This window comes from Mirounga angustirostris, unplaced genomic scaffold (assembly GCF_029215605.1).
Source record: "Mirounga angustirostris isolate CCGP_5_RB_7025 unplaced genomic scaffold, mMirAng1.0.hap1 SCAF_8, whole genome shotgun sequence".
NCBI lineage: Eukaryota > Metazoa > Chordata > Mammalia > Carnivora > Phocidae > Mirounga > Mirounga angustirostris.
The window spans coordinates 49,895,800-49,914,060 of NW_026991716.1; the positions used below are offsets into that span (position 1 = coordinate 49,895,800).

The 18,261-nt window shown below is 37.8% G+C and overlaps 1 protein-coding gene and 1 pseudogene across 1 annotated transcript in view; one reads left to right on the forward strand and one right to left on the reverse strand.

The window, feature by feature from the left end:
• Positions 1-10,395, forward strand: part of FAM83B (family with sequence similarity 83 member B) — a 60,695-nt gene extending 50,300 nt beyond the window's left edge. Inside the window, exons 2-4 of the mRNA XM_045866022.1 lie at positions 2,797-2,961; positions 3,723-3,847; positions 8,094-10,395. Of these exons, the coding sequence (XP_045721978.1) occupies positions 2,797-2,961; positions 3,723-3,847; positions 8,094-10,395 (2,592 nt within the window). The remainder of the gene's footprint in view (positions 1-2,796; positions 2,962-3,722; positions 3,848-8,093) is intronic.
• Positions 10,396-15,530: 5,135 nt separating this feature from the next.
• On the reverse strand, positions 15,531-15,800 carry LOC123836417 (transmembrane protein 258-like; annotated as a pseudogene).
• Positions 15,801-18,261: the final 2,461 nt, after the last annotated feature.

Here is an 18,261-nt window from a genome sequence, read left to right on the forward strand (position 1 = left end):
CTCTTTCCTCTCTTTGTCTAGTTTAAATCCCATGACCAGTCACTCTAGCCACTCCACATTACCTACACCTTCAGTTCCGTTTCCTTCTCTCACTCCATTATACTCTCATGGCCGTAACTACATCTGTGGTTAAGTCAAACTCTCTGCCTGCTCCATGCTGGAGCAGCTCATTAAAGCTGGAGAATAACTCACAACCACATTGACTGTTCTCATTTTAAATTTATGATCTAGTGAGTCCTTAATACAGCCCTGTAATTTTATGGTATTTCTGTAGTTCATTCTGTTTCCTGCCATCCTAGATGATTGCTTAATACCCCTTTTGTCATCTTCTATCTAACACATCTCCCATAATCTAGGGTCTTCTCAGTTGAAGCCCTTGCTTCCCAGTTTATGGAAAACACTGAAGCATTCACAAGAGAGCTTGCCCAGCACCACCGCCACACCTGCCTTTCCTCCAGCATCTGCACCCTTGGCCTTCTGTCTTGATATTAAAGATGATCTTTTCCTGGTCTTTATTCTCTCTGCTCTCATTACTTTATTTTACATTAGATTTGCTCTTTTATTTCCTACTCAAAGACACTGCTCCAGAAATTCTTTCCTTCCCCACCCACCTCCTACCATCTCCGACATCTTTCAGTTTTACTCATTCAGTTAGCATACAGACATGCCGTTATTTCTGTCACCCTAAAACAACAAAAAAGTAAAACTCCACTTGATCCAGCTTTCCCCATGGCTACATCTTCATTTCTGTGCTTCTTATTATAGCCAACTTACTCAAGAAGAGTTGCCTATTCCTGCTATTTCTAGTATCTGTCTTCCCGTTGCCTCTTAAACCCCTTACAGTAGGGCTTTTGCTCTCACCACTCCACTAAAACTATAGCGTCCTTTGCTGGTAGCTTCTCTTGTCCCAGGGCACAGTCTTTGATCTCCTTTCCTTTATCCAGTCTCCCTTGGTGACTTGGATTTAATTGTCATCTCCACACAACTGACACCCAATTGATATCTCTGGCCAAGACTTCTTTACTTAGCATTCCACTTGGCCCCTCAAACTTAACTAGCCTTTCTAATCTTCTACCTAAAATTTTGTGTCGCTGCATTCTTCCCGATCTCAGTTGATGACAACTTGGTCCTTCAGGTTGGTGAGGCTAAAAATTTTAGAGTCACTCCCTGTTCCTGCTTTTCCTCTCACATGCTATGTTCAATCCATTCAGAAATCTTTTGGCTCAAAGGTATCCAGCATTTGGCCATTTGTCTTCATCATTGGTGGTGACTAGGACCAGGACTATCCTTCTCCTAGCCACCATCACCCCTCACTTAAATTGCTCCAGTAGTTCTAACTGGCTGCCTGTTTCCACCCTGGTTCGCACCCTTAGAATCAACAAAGTAGCCAAAACAATCCTTTCAAACATAAATCAGATCATATTATTCCCTCAACTGAAAAACTTCTCATAGCTTACAGTCTTATTCAGGACAGAAGGCTGAAGGCTTTATAATACCTTCAAGGCATTGTGATTTCATGTCACTTCCACTGTCTACTTGCTGTCTCTTGAATATGCCAGGCAAACTCGTTATGTTGGGCCTTTGCACTGCTGGTATCCCCTGCCAGGAACACAATTTCTCAGGATATCCATGTTGATGACTAACTCAATTCCTTTTTATGTCTTTGCTCAAAGGACACTTTCTCAAAGAGACCTACCTAGAAAGTCCCAAACCCTACCTTCTCAATTTCTGGGGGCTCATGATCCCTCTTATTCTTTTCTATTTTTTCCCCAATAAGCTTCTCATCTTACAGGGGTGCCTGGGTGGCTCAGTCAGTTAAGCATCCAACTCTTGATTTCAGCTCAGGTCATGATCTCAGGGTCATGATATTGAGCCCTGCATCATGCTCTGTGCTCAGTAAGGAATCTGTTTATCCCTCTCCCCTAACCCCTCTCCCACTCATGCATGCAAAAAAACCTTATAGCTTATTACCAAGTTTATCTATTTCTTGTATTTATTGCTTGTGGTTTCTTCCCTGACCTAAAGTATGATCTTCACCAAGGGCAGGGATTTTGTGTTCTTGTCTAGCACATAGAAGGTGATTAGTTGAATGATTTCACCCTGCTTTCAGCATTATTTCACTCCACTGCTTCTCAGAGTCAATAATGGTTCTGTTGCCAACAGTTAACTTGGACTCTCTTCATTTTAGGGGTCTGTTCTTTAGGAAATTTCTGTGTTTATCTTCTTAATCATTCTGCCTTTTGCTTATTCTGCTTATTTTGTCTGCTAAGCTTCTTTTAGGCACATGTATTTAATTTTCTGATCTTCAAGTCTGTATCCTTTCTCAGCTTTGGCTGCTTCCTAGCTATATTTCTATAAGATTTTTTTTCTCTTTCCCAGTACCCCAAAACATTTATTACTAACAGTTAGTTTTCCCTAGAAATGTTTCCCACAAAAAATTGTAACACTGGTTTCCGCCTTCTGTCTACCCGTCTCCTCCCACTACCCTACTTGCATCCTTGTGACTATGATTTGGGTTCGTCCTTTGCTCAGCATCCTACTGAAATGCAGATTCCCTATGACTTAAAGCCAGTATGAAATTACTTAGTTCTGCAAATCTGTATGTAGTCACTTGTTTATTTTCAGTATACTTTTGCATCTCCTATTTTAAGAAACTGCACACACATTGTGTATACATTTATAAGTGTTATGTATTTGATTATTTTCTATTTTATCCAATTATTATTGAAAGCAAGCAATTTCTAAACCTTTCCCTACTGGGTATCTATAATTGTTTTACATTTTTATCTTTAATAGGTCATTGCTTTAGTGATGGATATATTTACAGATGTGGACATTTTCAAAGAAATAGTGGAGGCATCAACTCGAGGGATATCTGTATACATTCTGCTTGATGAGTCCAACTTTAATCATTTCCTAAATATGACTGAAAAACAGGGCTGTCAAGTTCAACGACTCAGGGTAAGAATTCCATGTTTGTTTGTTTTTTCTTCAAGTATTTTGTGTACCATTTTTATCTCAGTTGAATTTAAGGCAAGTTAAGCTACAGCACTCCAAAAATAAAAATATATACATATATGCATAAATATATTTAAGATGGTATAATGATTGATCACAGAAGGGTACCCTTGTACTTTTTTGGAATGTGACTGAAAACACACATCTTCATGATGGTTTTAGAAGGTGCTTTTCTTGATAATGGGGCGCTTAAGCTTCTGGGTTAACTTTGCTCAGTCATAATAAATGCTTCGGTTTCTCCATGAATACCCTTGAAACCACTGACTCGAGTGATTCTTTGATTCAGCAGATGTTGCTTATCACAAACATGAGGCATAGTGTCTTCAGTTACATTTGACTTCTTAAAAAGGAGCATGGATTTTAATTGTAGTTATTGTGAAATCATGCTACTATAGCCTGAAAGGCTCTCTTGCAATAGGATCGTAGGTGATTTATGAAACCATTCCGTGTAAATGTGAAATAATGCCTCCTGTTTATGTTATGTTAAAATACATATTTAAAGTGACTGTTTTTCTTGAGTATTTCTTTTTTGGGTGACATCTTAAAATTTGCTTTTACCATTTTTTGTTGTTGCTGTTACGTGTTTTAAAAGATTATTTCAAGCATACATTTTTGGTACTAAGATTTTATATTGCCATGTATTTCACTTTCAAAATATCTCTTTTCTAGTTATAATTTTACTTTATATTTACATGTAATTATAGAATATTCGAGTGCGGACAGTAAGAGGCCAAGATTATCTTTCCAAAACGGGAGCAAAATTTCATGGAAAATTGGAACAGAAATTTTTGTTAATTGACTGCCAGAAAGTTATGTATGGGTCCTACAGGTAAGATCATTGTGTTTACCTCCAGCATTTTCAGTCATTTGTAGAATTTATTAATTTTAAATTTTAATATAATCTATTTAGCTATTTCTTAGAAATAAAAAAGAACCTTTGCATGGAAGCTTGGAGACTTGGGTTTCAGTTCTGGTTGTGCCTCTAAAGAACATTAAGACATCGGGCAAGTCATAAAACTTCCTTGGGTTCCAAGTTCTCTGTCCCCAAAATGGGGAGTGGGGTGTTGACTAATATTTCAGGTTCCCTACAGTTCTGTAACGCTAGGAGTGGTTTTGCTCCTTACGAAAACAGTCGTAGTATGGGCTTAATAATATCAGTTGCTCATAAAAATAGAAGCGCTTTATCAGTTGGAGCAACCTGACCTCTGGATTGTTCTTATTTTAGTATTATTAAGAATCTGATAGTTATCATCATGTAGCCACTATATATAGTACTAACTCAAAAAAGCATTTCAGAGTCAGGCTATTAAAAAATGCCATGGTAGACACTAGGCAAGGTCACTCGGGTTACTATTACCTGACATCTTTCAAGGCGACCACCGGTTGGAATCCCTACTCTGTTCCAGCTTGGCTCTTCCACGTATATCATCCCCCATCCTTACCACTTATACAGGGTATAAGGGCACTTGTTCTCATCTACATTTATAATGATGAAAGTGAAGTTCCAGAAGGCTAAGTGACTTATCTGAAAACTCCACAGCTAAAGGTCAGAAGCAGTCGAGGACTGGCAGCCCAGTCCAAATTCTGCTGGCTCCAGAGTTCAAGCGCTTCTCTAATACTCTCTGATAAATTCCGGCCATCAATCCTAAATGGGTTACACAATAAGGTCGTATCACCAGGCAGATGAAAATACCAACCAGCACCTGCGAACTGCTAAGTCACCAGGGCAGCACAGACTCATTACTAACGACCGTGGGAAGGAGCCAGGAGAGCTGTGGGGGTAAACAGGACAGTATGAGAGGAAACATCTCCCTCTTAAGAACTGAAAAAGTCCACGATAAGGAGACAACGAAACGTGTTGAAGTGATTGGCCATGGGCAAGTTACTCAACTTGGTTGCACTTCAGTTTACTCCTCTGTAAAGTAACGATGATCCTAGAGCCTACCTTGTGTCATCATAAGAATCAAAGGAGTCAATGCAGCATAGCCCCTGAAGTCAGCTATTACCTAGGCATGCTTTAGCTGTTACTATCTGCTAATTTTCCCTCTAGGCTCTGGGACCTTTTTTTGAAAGTGCCTTTTAGAGTTCTAAAGGAAAACCTGGGGCGCCTGGGTGGCTCAGTTGGTTAAGCGACTGCCTTTGGCTCAGGTCATGATCCTGGAGTCCCTGGATTGAGTCCTGCATCGGGCTCCCTGCTCGGCAGGGAACCTGCTTCTGCCTCTGACCCTCCCCCCTCTCATGTGCTCTCTCTCTCTCATTCTCTCTGTCTCAAATAAATAAATAAAATCTTTAAAAAAAATAAATAAATAAAGGAAAACTTGTTAAGAGCCGAAATTACAACCAGTGCTTGAAATTAACGAGTCCTCTTAAAGACTCATTATATGTGTATGTATTTGTTCAGACCCACTTGGTTTTACAGGGTTTTTAATTGAAATTTTAATTAAAATTAGGCGTTCACTTGACTTATAGAATGGTATTTATCAAATATTTTTAATATCTCCTACTTGGACCATTTTCAAAGCATCCTGTTTGTGTTTTATAGATGCATCATTTTCTCTATTTCTTTGAGGATATTAATTATAGTTTTTTTGTAGCTCTGTTTTTATACGTATTCTTATCTGTGCAATTTCTGTTTCCTCCAGGTGCCTGTTTCCTGCTTATTTTGGTCTGTTTTGCATCTAAACTTTTAAGCTTTCTAAACCATCTTCTAAACTGTCTTCAAATGTCTGCTGATCTTTTGCTGTGTATTGTTAAAGAATGAGGGACTCTAACACTTATTAGAAATTGCATGGGAAATGTTTATCAAGAGCTGAGTTTACAGGAGAGTGATTGGCTGGAGTCTTGACAGTTTTATTGAAAGTTTCCTGGATGTCAGTAAAATAGCTCTTTTATTTGGGGCTGTTAGTGTTTCCAGAGAATAATCTCTACACTGAATATATATAATTGAATGTCTTCCTGTTGCCTGAAGTGATATCACAATATTGTTTTTGATTGACCAAAGCAGGGAAAGTTCTCCAGTTGCAATATATTCACCAGTACCATTATCTTTTCAGTTTCCTGAGGTCAACACCTGGAGCTTATTTTTATTTAATAACCTATACACGTTCAAGTTCTTGTTACTGCCTCAACATTTTTACTCTTTATTCCAATTTCTACTCTCGTGTGGGCTCTTATCACCTTACTTCAATTCTTTTACCCATCACAGTAAATTCAGTCCCTCATCTTTCAAGTCTATAGTACAAATACCTACTGGAAAAAAATCACTCCTCAAACATCTTTTTATGATAATTTATCTGAATTTGACAAAAAAAAAATCGTACACAGTCACAGCTTTCAAGATTTTCCCCACCCATTCATCAGTCTCTTATATAACTTCTTTACTTCCGCTAAATGTAATTTCTTTTCTGTGTTCAACCAAAACATGGCCATTCTTACTTCCTTCTTACTCCCATATGTCTCTCCTCCCACACAAGCTGTTCCATACCTTTTGTGTTTTAACTTCTGGGTTGTCTACTTTCTGTCAAAATACAGCTAAACTTCCATTTGTCTCTGGGGATTTTCTCATATGTCATAGTTGACTATTCATTCCTCTACTGGCTGTTTCTCACAAATTTTGTATTCAGTTCTTCAGTGGGGTTGAAAATTCCTGTAGTGATTCACTTTGTATCACTTATTTTAAGTCAACCTGTGGCCCACACGTCTGTACAAAAAGAGCACTTAGTGAGTTATTCTTTTCATACCATGCATCCAGGAAACACACTAGATAAAATAATAGGACTCTTAAGTTGTACTCTCTTGTTTATGATATTTTGTGTATTTTAAATTCATACTCTGTACATTCTTTTAGTATTTCATCTGCCTTTGTTATTGTGTCCCCTCTATAAAGAGCAAGCTCCTTCATTGTGGAGAATGTCTGTATCCTTTTTCCCTTATTAACCCCTATTATATCAGGAACAGTATTTGATAAATAGCATATTAGCAATTCCTTTTTTGGCTCAATGACTCTGTATGTTACAGTATCTAAATTTTTACAGATCTGACTTAAAATTTTACATGACATTTCAACTGTCACCTCTAAACTGTAGAAGTTCCACAAAGTACTATAAAGAAGTTACAAACTTTAATTTCCTAGAAATTGTATTTTATATGAAAAGATCTTTTTTTTTTTTAAGATTTTATTTATTTATTTGAGAGAGAGAGAATGAGAGAGAGCAAGTACATGAGATGGGGGAGGGTCAGAGGGAGAAGCAGACTCCCTGCCGAGCAGGGAGCCTGATGTGGGACTCGATCCAGGGACTCCAGGATCATGACCTGAGCCGAAGGCAGTCGCTTAACTAACTGAGCCACCCAGGCGCCCTATATGAAAAGATCTTAATTGGCATTCTGACTGGCATGGCTTTTGAGGCTAAATTTACCAGTTCTCTGTCCACTGCGTGCATAAAGTAAGCAGTAAGGTGCCCTTTATGGACTGAGACTGCAGCCCACAAATGCTCTCTCTGTTCACAAGCCCTAGCATCCCAAAGTACACTTCCTGAGTAAGCCAAAGAGATAAAATGTATTAGCAAAGACCTATCTTGCATTATAACATGCTAGAACTATAAGGAATGGTAGGATTATGCTAGCATTTTGGAAACTGAGGTCCACACTCATGTGGGTAGATAGCTCAACAAAAGCCAGGTCTCTCAACTTTTCCACTCATACTGGCTTGCCTGACCTCTGCCAGGCTGCTGTTTATGAAATATAATATTTTCTACACCATAAAATCTTAGGCAGAGATGCAAAATGCACAGCAGGCTTTTCTTTGGACTTCTAGAAAGTAATGTCAGAAATTATGGGTGGATTCAAAGCCAGGACTTGAGTTGCTTTGTTATTTAAGATACAAATGTGGGAGTAGGGAGATACAGGCTCTGCAAGCATTTAATGATTGAAGATGTTCTAAATTACGGTAGGCAGGGAAAATGAACAAAAATGCTCTTGTTGATGTTAAACAACACATTTTTTCTTAGTAGAGTTATATATTGTCATTAATCTTCTAACAGAAAAATTAAAATTTTCCAATTTTGATTCTTTTTCAGCTACATGTGGTCATTTGAAAAAGCTCACCTCAGCATGGTTCAGATAATCACAGGACAACTTGTTGAGTCCTTTGATGAAGAATTTAGAACTCTCTATGCCCGATCCTGTGTCCCCAGTTCATTCGCTCAAGAAGAATCAGCAAGGGTGAAGCCTGGCAAAGCACTCTGGGAGAATGGCACCTACCAGCGGTCACTTTCTTCATTAGCTTCCATTTCCAGCCAAAGAAACCTTTTTGGCAGACAAGACAAAATTCATAAACTAGAATCTGGATACTTCAAAAACAGAGGGATATATACTCTAAATGAACATGACAAATACAGCATAAGAAATCATGGATACAAGCCTCATTTTATTCCAAACTTTAATGGTCCAAATACAGTCCGTCAGTATCAATCCAGTCAGATAAATGAAAATTGGAAGAGGCATAGTTATGCTGGGGAACAGCCAGAAACAGCACCATACCTGCTGCTTAACAGGGCTCTAAATCGAAACATTAATCCTCCAGGTAACTGGAAAAAGCCTTCAGATAGCCTCAGTGTGACCTCCTCATTGCGAGGAGGCTACGTGAGCCACCAAAACACACCTGCACAGAGTTTTGCTGATCGGCTTGCCCAGAGAAAAACAGCAAATCTTGCAGAGAGGAACTCAAATGTGCGGAGGTCTTTTAACGGAACAGATAATCATATTCGCTTTTTGCAACAAAGAATGCCAACCCTTGAACATACCACGAAGTCCTTCTTGCGTAACTGGAGAATTGAATCCTACTTAAATGATCATTCAGAAGCTGTACCTGACTCAAATGGATCGGCTCTAGGTGACCGGTTTGAGGGCTACGATAGTTCGGAAAATTTGAAAGCCAATGCCCATTATACTCATTCTCGGCTTCGTTCCTCTTTTGTGTTTAAACCAACTTTACCCGAACAGCAGGAAGTTAACAGTTGTACGACTGGCTCCTCAAATTCAACTGTCATTGGTTCCCAGGGAAGTGACACACCTAAGGAGGTCCCGGACACCCCTACAAGTGGACAGCACGTGACAGACAAACCCGTGCCAGAATCAAGCCCCAAGCTCCCGTTGCAGTCAGAGGCACCAAAAATGCACACCTTGCAGGTTCCCGAAAACCACTCCACAGTAGTAAATCAAACCACAAATGGCCAAACAGAGGCAAACAACTATTTATATACATCCTTGTGTGTAAATAAGCAGACAGAAAATCTAAAGAATCAACAAAATGAGAATCTGCTCAAAAGGCGAAGTTTCCCATTCTTTGACCACTCAAAAGCCAACCTAGATCATGGACATAGTAAGCATTATGTATATAGTACGCTTACCAGAAATCGAGTTAGACAACCAGAAAAACCCAAAGAGGACTTGCTGAAAAGTTCTAAAAGCATGCACAACGTGACCCAGAGCACAGAAGAGAACAGGGAGGTCATAAAGAGACAGCCTCCAAGTGGCACCACGACCAAGTCAATTTCCGTTGCTGCTTTGCTTGACATGAATAAAGATGAACCTGGCAAAGAACTCACTTCAAAGAAGGAAGTTAAAGGCTCTCCGAGTTTTTTGAAAAAGGGATCTCAGAAGTTAAGGTCATTACTTAGCCTTACCCCAGAGAAGAAAGAAAATCTATCCAAAAATAAAGCACCTGCCTTTTATAGAATGTGTAGTAGTTCTGACACTTTAGTTTCTGAGACTGAAGAGAATCAAAAACCAAAAAAATCAGAACCAAAAATGGATTCATCTCCTAGAGGAAAGCGTTCTTCGTCATCAAACTCTCAAGGCAGTATTCACAAGAGTAAGGAAGATGTAACTGTTAGCTCATCTCAGGGGATAAATTCTCCATCTGATGAAAGTAGCAAAATAATACCTGCTCCAGGTCCAGTTGAAAACAAGTTCTTGGAAAGAGCAGGAGATGCTTCTGCCCCGAGATTTAACACTGAACAGATCCAATACCGAGATTCGAAGGAGATTAATACAGTTCTTGCTCCTGAAAGAAAACCAGCTTCTTCTCCACAGCCAAAGCTCAATGAGCTTCTAAGATCTCATTCAACCGACAGGCGCATTTACAGTCGCTTTGAGCCATTTTATAAGATTGAAAGCTCTATTCATCCAGCAAGCAACGTACCAAATACTGGTGTGCACCGCCCAGAAATAAAATCCACAACCATAGGCAATAGTTATGGCAGGTCCAGCCCGATGCTTAATTACAACACTGGTGTTTATCACTCATATCAGCCAAATGAAAACAAGTTCCGAGGATTTATGCAGAAGTTTGGAAACTTTATACACAAAAATAAATGAAATACTGTAATTTCAAATAGTTTTTAAAATACAAATGACTATAGCTATAAGCATTTGTCCAAAGAACTTTGTGGACAGTTTTTGTAACATGCCAATAGATTTCTGTAGGGAGAGAGTTTGGGGTATGATGTATATGTTTACCAGTGTACTAATATACAGTAAAGTTGTTCTGTGTGATAAAGTTAGTTGTGCTTAATTACAGTGTAGATGAAATGTCTCTGTACACATGATTTTTAAATGGTAATGGTAAATAGAATGTAAATTGTCTTCTTCAGACTGAGGATCTTCTTAAGTCTCAAATAGAAACTTTAGTGGAGAGATGGTGTATGGATTTTAAGCATTCATTCCAAAGTCTTTCCTTTTAAAAAAGGATCCTAATACTATCAGCGGCCCTTTATAATATATCTTTATGGGTTTTCATATTTCCAAATTATGAGAAAAATAGGACAAAGCCTTTTTGGGTTTTAATTACCTTTAAACTCTACAGGACAACTTGTTATATTTTATTAATTTTCCTGTGGAGCATACACAACTGGTTGGGCGGGAACAGTGCAATTTAAACTATGTAGCTCAGCACATCTTTCATTTTGAGGTGTTTGCAAAGTATCAGCCTCATGTGGTACATGGTAGGAATTTCTTTTCCTCATTTTGTAAAAATCTTTCCACTCTGGACCAGAGGACCCCATGCTGCCCTCACCAGTCAGCTGCTGAACTTATATAGTCCTTCCTTCCTTGAAACTTAGAGCAACCAGCAGATATTTGGGAAACCTGAATTACACCTCTCCTCTAAGATAAAAAAGCTTTTAGAGATGTAAACTTCTGCATAAATTTTTATCTTCGAGCAGTCCAACAATGCTTAGGTGTTTTGCTTGCAAAAGTTCTTTCTCTTTTTTATGCTGTGCCAAATGCAGTGTGAGTGCATAGTGTTTTCATGAAAGTACCGTGATGGACATGAGAAGTGGTATCTGGCCTCATTCTTTCATGACCAGAGAGCCTGGTTGAAAGTTTTAAATCTTTCCTGTCTTAGCTGGATCATCCTCAAGTATTTAGATCATAAGATACTCTTTGCCTTTCTTAAAGTAATGAAATTAAAGCCCCACATCCATTAAAGAGACTTTAACTTGGCTGCACTTCATCCACAAAGGACAGAATTCAAGAAACAACACACCATTTGAGAAGTGTGAGGTATTTCTGTAACTCTTTAAATATATTAACACCTTCCAAGTTGTAATATGGGGAAGTATGTTGTTTCAAAAATTCAAGATTCAGTCAAATAATATCTATTAAGTTAAAATGAGAGTATTAAAATATCAGTCATTAAGATAATATTCCATAGTGTTTAAAAAACACGATGAGAACATGACAAGAGAAAACATGACAGCAGGGAAAAGAAAATCTAACATTTAGTGAGCCCTCGTATGGACCAGGTCTTGAGCTAGAAACTAAAGTTCCCACAAGAATTATTTTGTGGGTACCCTTGTCCTCATTATTTGTAGATGATGATTGAGGTGATAAATGAGACTTTGAGACTCAGGTAATGCTCCAAGTCACATAACAACAAATAAGTAATTGTACTAACGTGTCTGTAACATTGTCACATCCCATTACCTCCCAAATGTGTTCAATATCTGCCTCGCCCAAACTGTTGAGAATTAAATGAGAGAATATTTATATTTTGTGACTCAATGGTAATCAGCCAAGAAAGCTTTAGTTGAATTCCACCAGACAACAAGGACACGCAGGGCTCAAAATAATCGTAGTAGGTGAGGTAGGGAATGGAAGTGACATTACTTTCTGATTGTAACTTACCAGGACAGTTTTAATTGCTAGGCCACCATTTTGATCTTGTGCTGGCTGCCCTGTGACAATGAAAAGGGAAAGGAAACAAGTTTAACTTGTGTCTGTGCTAGGCAAAGCAGTCCTTTAGGAAGCTAGGCAAGGGATGGAACTCAATGTTAAATATATTACCTTGTTAAGTATTCACAATAATGCTGTAAAGTAAATAGTTCCTTTTTGCAAATGAGAAAACTAACCCTTCGAGAAGTTACAGAACTTTCCAAGAGTCACATGGCTCTGCATTGGTAGAACTGGGTTTGAACGCAAAAGCCCGTACTTTCAATACTACACCACATCATACCTTGCTGGCTTCTACTCCATTATGATGGAGGCAACTTTTCTGAATGTTGTCTCTCTCTTTGCTCTGTCTCTACCAGAATATACCAGAAATATTGCAGTAACCTAAGCCGTTTATGGCATTTTATAAACACAAATCCAGAATATGGGCCCAGTTTAACATTATTCATAAAAGCAGGTTTTACGACTCCCATTATAACAGGGAATTCCCAATTACTGCAACATGGGATTTTATTGTTTTGGAAAGCTGCATGTAATCGATTGGAAATTTTGCAGACTTTCTAATGAGGTAATAGCATACAAATAAAACTTTGAGAGAGAACAGTTATTCTTCACAGGAAAAGTAATCACTTGATCTACAAAAGTTTTGCATTTAAAGAAAAATAACATTGGCTGGAATGGGCATTGGCTTATAATCTGATAAGGAAATTGTATAATCTTTATATATTAGTATCAAATTATTAAAAAGCATTAGAATTGGAGTCCAATGAATGCAAGAGATTTTTCATTTTGCTCTTAGAAAAATTCGCTTTTGTAATTCTGGACCATTGTCCTTTACCCACTTACCAAAGACAGAACCCACAGTTACCCAAACCAGATTGACTTTAATATTACCCATTCTTTGTTAGATGGGGCATTTTTCAGGCCTAAGAGGAAAATGGGCTAATTGTCTTTAGGCAACTCTGAAATTGGAAGTCCTAAAATGTAGAGCAAGATAACTCTGAAGGTGAAATTACATAAACTAGTTTTAATCATTTTTAATTACAAGCAAAAGCCTGTTGCCTTTTTGTGCAGCAACCGCCATTTCTGGAAACAGGTCGCTTTTATTTATTTTTTTATTATTTTTTTAAATTTTATTTTATTAAGTTAGTCACCTACAATACATCATTAGTTTTTGATGTGCTGATCTGCAATTCATTATTTTCATGTAACACCCAGTGCTCCATGCTTTTAAATAATAGCTCCTGAATTCCTCCTCTCCTCATGGCATTGAGAAGTGCAGGAGGCTTTGTTTCATTGGCCTGTGACTGGTAGCTTTGACTTTTGCACAGATTTTTTCTCCTCTGCCGTTTGTCTTTATTTTCCTTTATTTATTTTTCCCTCCAGAAACATCTGTGTGTCAGAATCTAGGTGTAGTAACTTTCCAAAATTTCTGTGGCTGAGAAATTCCTCAGGGGTGAAGGCTGAGCAAGCACATAATACTTCAAATAATTTGCTCAGAGTTTAAGTTCTCAACAGACACTTCTAAACTTCATGGATTTAATCCTTTCAAGCAAAATACTTCCCTTTTCTCCCCATATTAATATTGGTGGAAAGATAATGGCACTTAGATGTACTTTCATAGTAAAGATGGGTAAGGTGGTTTTACTCTCTACATAGTACATTTAGTGTGTAAGCAGAAACTCAAGAAAATAGGTATGAATTCAAAGTAGTTCTAGGCAGATATCTTCAGAATAGTTTAAGTGCCTGTATCCTGAACACGCTGGTGTCTATTATAATGATTGGGATTAGCCATAATTCTAATGTGGTGTATCGAGTAATGGGTATATATTGGCAATCTACTTTTATGGAAGCAAATATCTTGTTTAATCAAGATGACATCTAGAGTAATCCAGATAAGCAAGGAAGAAGTTGAACTCTGGCTACATTCAACTTTAACTTTACTCAAGATTATCCAGTTATTCACCTATTATTCAAAAGATATTTGTCATGAAAGACAAATATGACGTAATATGACTATGGCTGAGGAATATAAAGTAGAATCATTGTTTCACATTAACCATGTGTCATACTGTTTAAAAAAATGTTTATTTTAATATTTAGTTTGGTTCTAGGATATTTAGAATGAAAAGGATGAAATTATAAACCAAAGAGTCCATTTTTACATACATAAATGTTATCAAAGAAATATTCTTCCTAAGTAGCTTGGTTTCAGATCTAATAAATGGATATTAAATAATTTTGTACAAACATCAATGTAAGTTGTGTTTTATCTTCATACCCTGCATTTCTCCACTTAAACACATGCTTTTACTTAGTTTTATATCATTTATATTTGTGCACGTTTTTAAATATTTATGAATTTTGAAATATCTTAAACACTTCATTTTATTTTTGGTTAGCAGTTATATTTCATACAATAATTTATCCATATTTGATACCCAGTGACAATACTCTTCCCTTAAACAACGATATCCTATACCCTCTATTTCTATTGCTACTGTAATATATAGTTATTTTAAATAACTTGAGACTTTGAAAAATACAGGCAATTTTGCTAAAAACTTGATAGCTGAATTTTGTATAACGTTGTAGCATTTAGTTTGAATAAATATTCTAAAGGTGCATTTGTAGTAGATCAGTTAGTGACGTTAAATAACCTAGAGTCTGAAAGTTATTTAAAATTCAAAAGGCATTTTTCCTAGGGGGAAAAAAAAACAACCTGTCCCTTCTATCACAGATTACGATGTAGTTGAAATACTGAGTATTGGGACTTAAATAGTATCATTTTAAAGGCAAATGTGATTTTTAAGTAGATAAGTATAATTTTCAGTAAAAACCTTGATTTTTTTTTCCATTTACTGTAAATACAGATGTTTAAGAAAACCCTAGTTCAATGGGCTAGTAAGGAAAATAAGTAAGGTTTTGCTTTTGTGACCATACCTAAAAGAAACACCTAACTAGGCTCTGTTATTTAAGGAGTCAAAGACCAACCTGAGGTAACTGGGTTTAAGATGAGAGGGGATTGAAAGGAGTAAGCATATGTCCTGCCTGTGGGAAAGTATTACATGAGGTGAAATTACCTGAGCTGAAAGCAGTAAGAAACTGAAGTAAGAGACATATAGATGAAAAATATGTCAAATTGGACAATTCTCCCATAATCTGTTTCAACAGTCTGGCTCATTTTTTTTGGGGGGGGGTCACACATCTGCCTTTATTGTGAGCAGCAGGTAGGACACTTCCAACAATAGTAAAAAAAATTAATTTACAAAAGCAGGGATTCAGTGAAGCCACCTGGTTGGAACCCTTGGAAGCTCATACATAGATGCAACCCAGAGCAACAGGAAGAGGATTCCAAAGCCCATGAAGAGTGAGGCCACCAAGGAGATGAGGAGCTCTTTGTAGATATCCCGAGTGCACGTGTCGATATCCTCATAAATAAAGAACTAGGCAGTGAAGAACATGCCAATGATCAACAGCACCACAGTCAGATGGGGGAAGACAGCCAGGTTCACTGGGCTGGTGTATCTGCTCATGGCCTCAAGCTCCATTTTACCAGGCACAGGGTCATCCACAGCTCTGCCACTGGAATCTAACACTCATACTGGGAAACTACTTTGTTCCAAGTATATAGGTTATAGTAAACGTTTGATGTAAGGAAAAAAAGAATGGGTAATCAGAAGCTGCAGCAAGTTTCCATGAGTGTTTTAAGAATAGCCCAAACTAACAGCAAAAATTTGCTACCCACAGCCTGTTTGTCCAAATTTGTGTTTTTTTGTACTCCTAGTGCCTACCAAAGTGCACAGAAGAAATGCCTGATAAATATTCTGTGTGTGAATCCAGTCATTTCCTTAACTATAGTTAGGTAAATATATATTCCAGTAATATCGATATATTAAAATGTACAGATACCTAAATAGCCATTTGTATTAAAAAAAAAAAAAACATGGATGAGTTAATGCAGCAGGGGTCCTAGTATAAATTTCAGTCACATTTACCTAGGATCTTGGCATCTTTATAGATCCAACAGGGCTAGTCTTCTGAGGACATAATTTTTTTTTGAAGGAAAGAAAACCCCTGATGAAGAATTCATTCTAAAGGAAAATGGAAGAGAGCTGTTCAAATTCAGTTCAAAGATAGTTGACACACAAGGGAAGGAAGTGGTGACTGTGCGTAAGGTCATTCGGATTGTCAACCAATGTAGTTCGACTCTGTGGGACTGCAGCAGAAGAATGACTTCTCTAAACTCTCCATGGACGGTGCGTGGAGAGTCAGGTGTCAGGGGCCACCACCAAGGGTGTCCGCACCATGATCCTCAGCACAGCCTCCTATGTTCAACAGCAGCCTCTGTGCTAATGTTAAAATGTTACAGCAACCACTGCAGACTCTTCTGGGCACAAGTAGGTACATCTGCACTTTGGGTGTGAGTGGTCCTTGGCAGCATTACCACAGAGGGCCAGAGCAGAGAAGAACAGGTGCCATGAGGAAGCCAAGCTAGCAAATCCCTCTGGGGACTCCTAGAACATATGTGGCAGGAAATGAGGAGAGGTGGACACCCCACCAGAACAGGTTTAGATGGGAACTTACAGTTTCCTTATTCTTGCTGAACTCCATTGGCTTGGGAAGTATGTCACATCTGTAACAGAGCCACAAGGAAACACAAAATGTTGTGACAAAATTCACATAATCAATTTGACAGAATGGTCTCTGCTATTTTGCTTGAATTAGAAAGAGGTAATGGGGGGGAGAAACCAACAACCCCCAAAACAAAACAAAAACAAGAACCTTAAATCAGGGACTTATTTTAGAGAACAACTTTCAAGGTATATCCTGACATTAACACATTCTGTCTCTAAACTTCCTTTTCACAATCTCTCTGTGTCTCAGTTATCAGGCACATTCAATTAGATTTAATAGACCACATTTTTTAAAGAAGGTTCTTTTGGGTTGTGGGAAGGGGGCATATTTTTGGTTTATTTGGTTGTTTTACAAATTAGCAAAATTTTCTTTGAGTTCACTACTAAGGCTAAATAAGTTAGATAGTCATTTAATCAAGATAAGCATTCTAGCTAATAAGAGTCTGCCAGAAAGCTCAGACTTAGATGTGTTTTCATAATTGGGGTGTCAATTGAAAGAAAGCCAACCTCAAAATGGTAAATTAGCAAATGCTTTATAAGTTGTCTTACTGAGGATGAACACCCAGTAAAATCTTTCAAATTGCTTTGAAGAACTAACTGTTCCAAAGCTTATGAGCTACAGGTTATATATACAAAATGGGGACAAGGGGATACATGTTCTCCAAATGCATGTGTGTCACAAGGTATAACTTGTAACAGTTGTAAAATATAGGGTTTTCTGATTTCCACACAGGAGAAAGACCCTGAGGTCATCTTAATACCTTATGTTTTAATCAGAGCTGATTGTTGCATACCTCTGCTTAACTGCTTTTCTGGTTCTTCCTGTTTTTGAGATCTCCTTGAGGTCACTTGAGATATTCACAGAAGCCTGACATCAGTCACCTGCTGCAGTTTTCATGCACAGTCCCCCTTTTTGGCAAATTGCAACCTGTAGGAGACAATGGTGACCAAGTATCTCTTTGTCCCAGGGCACTAGAAGGTAGATTCCTAGTTATTCTGATATATGAGGCAAACATGTCCTAAAAAGCATAACTATCTGTAAACATCTAAATTTGCTAAAGTTTAAGAATTTTATAGCCTGAAGTGTTTCGTTGTGTCTAGGTATAAACTGTCAAACTTTATACAGAACTGTATATATTATTTATAGTATCCAGACATTTGACCATCTTTAGCTTAGGGCAAGTCTGAGTACACCAATGCACACAACAAGAAGTTAATTTGTATAGTAAATATATTAACAGTAAAAGGCTAATATCTTAGCTAGAAACATTAGAATAGATTTTAACCAAGAATTTCAGAACCAAGCCATTGAGCTAACATTTTCCTGAGACTGGGTGTTGGGTCACTTAAGGCTGATATTTGGTATGATTAGCTT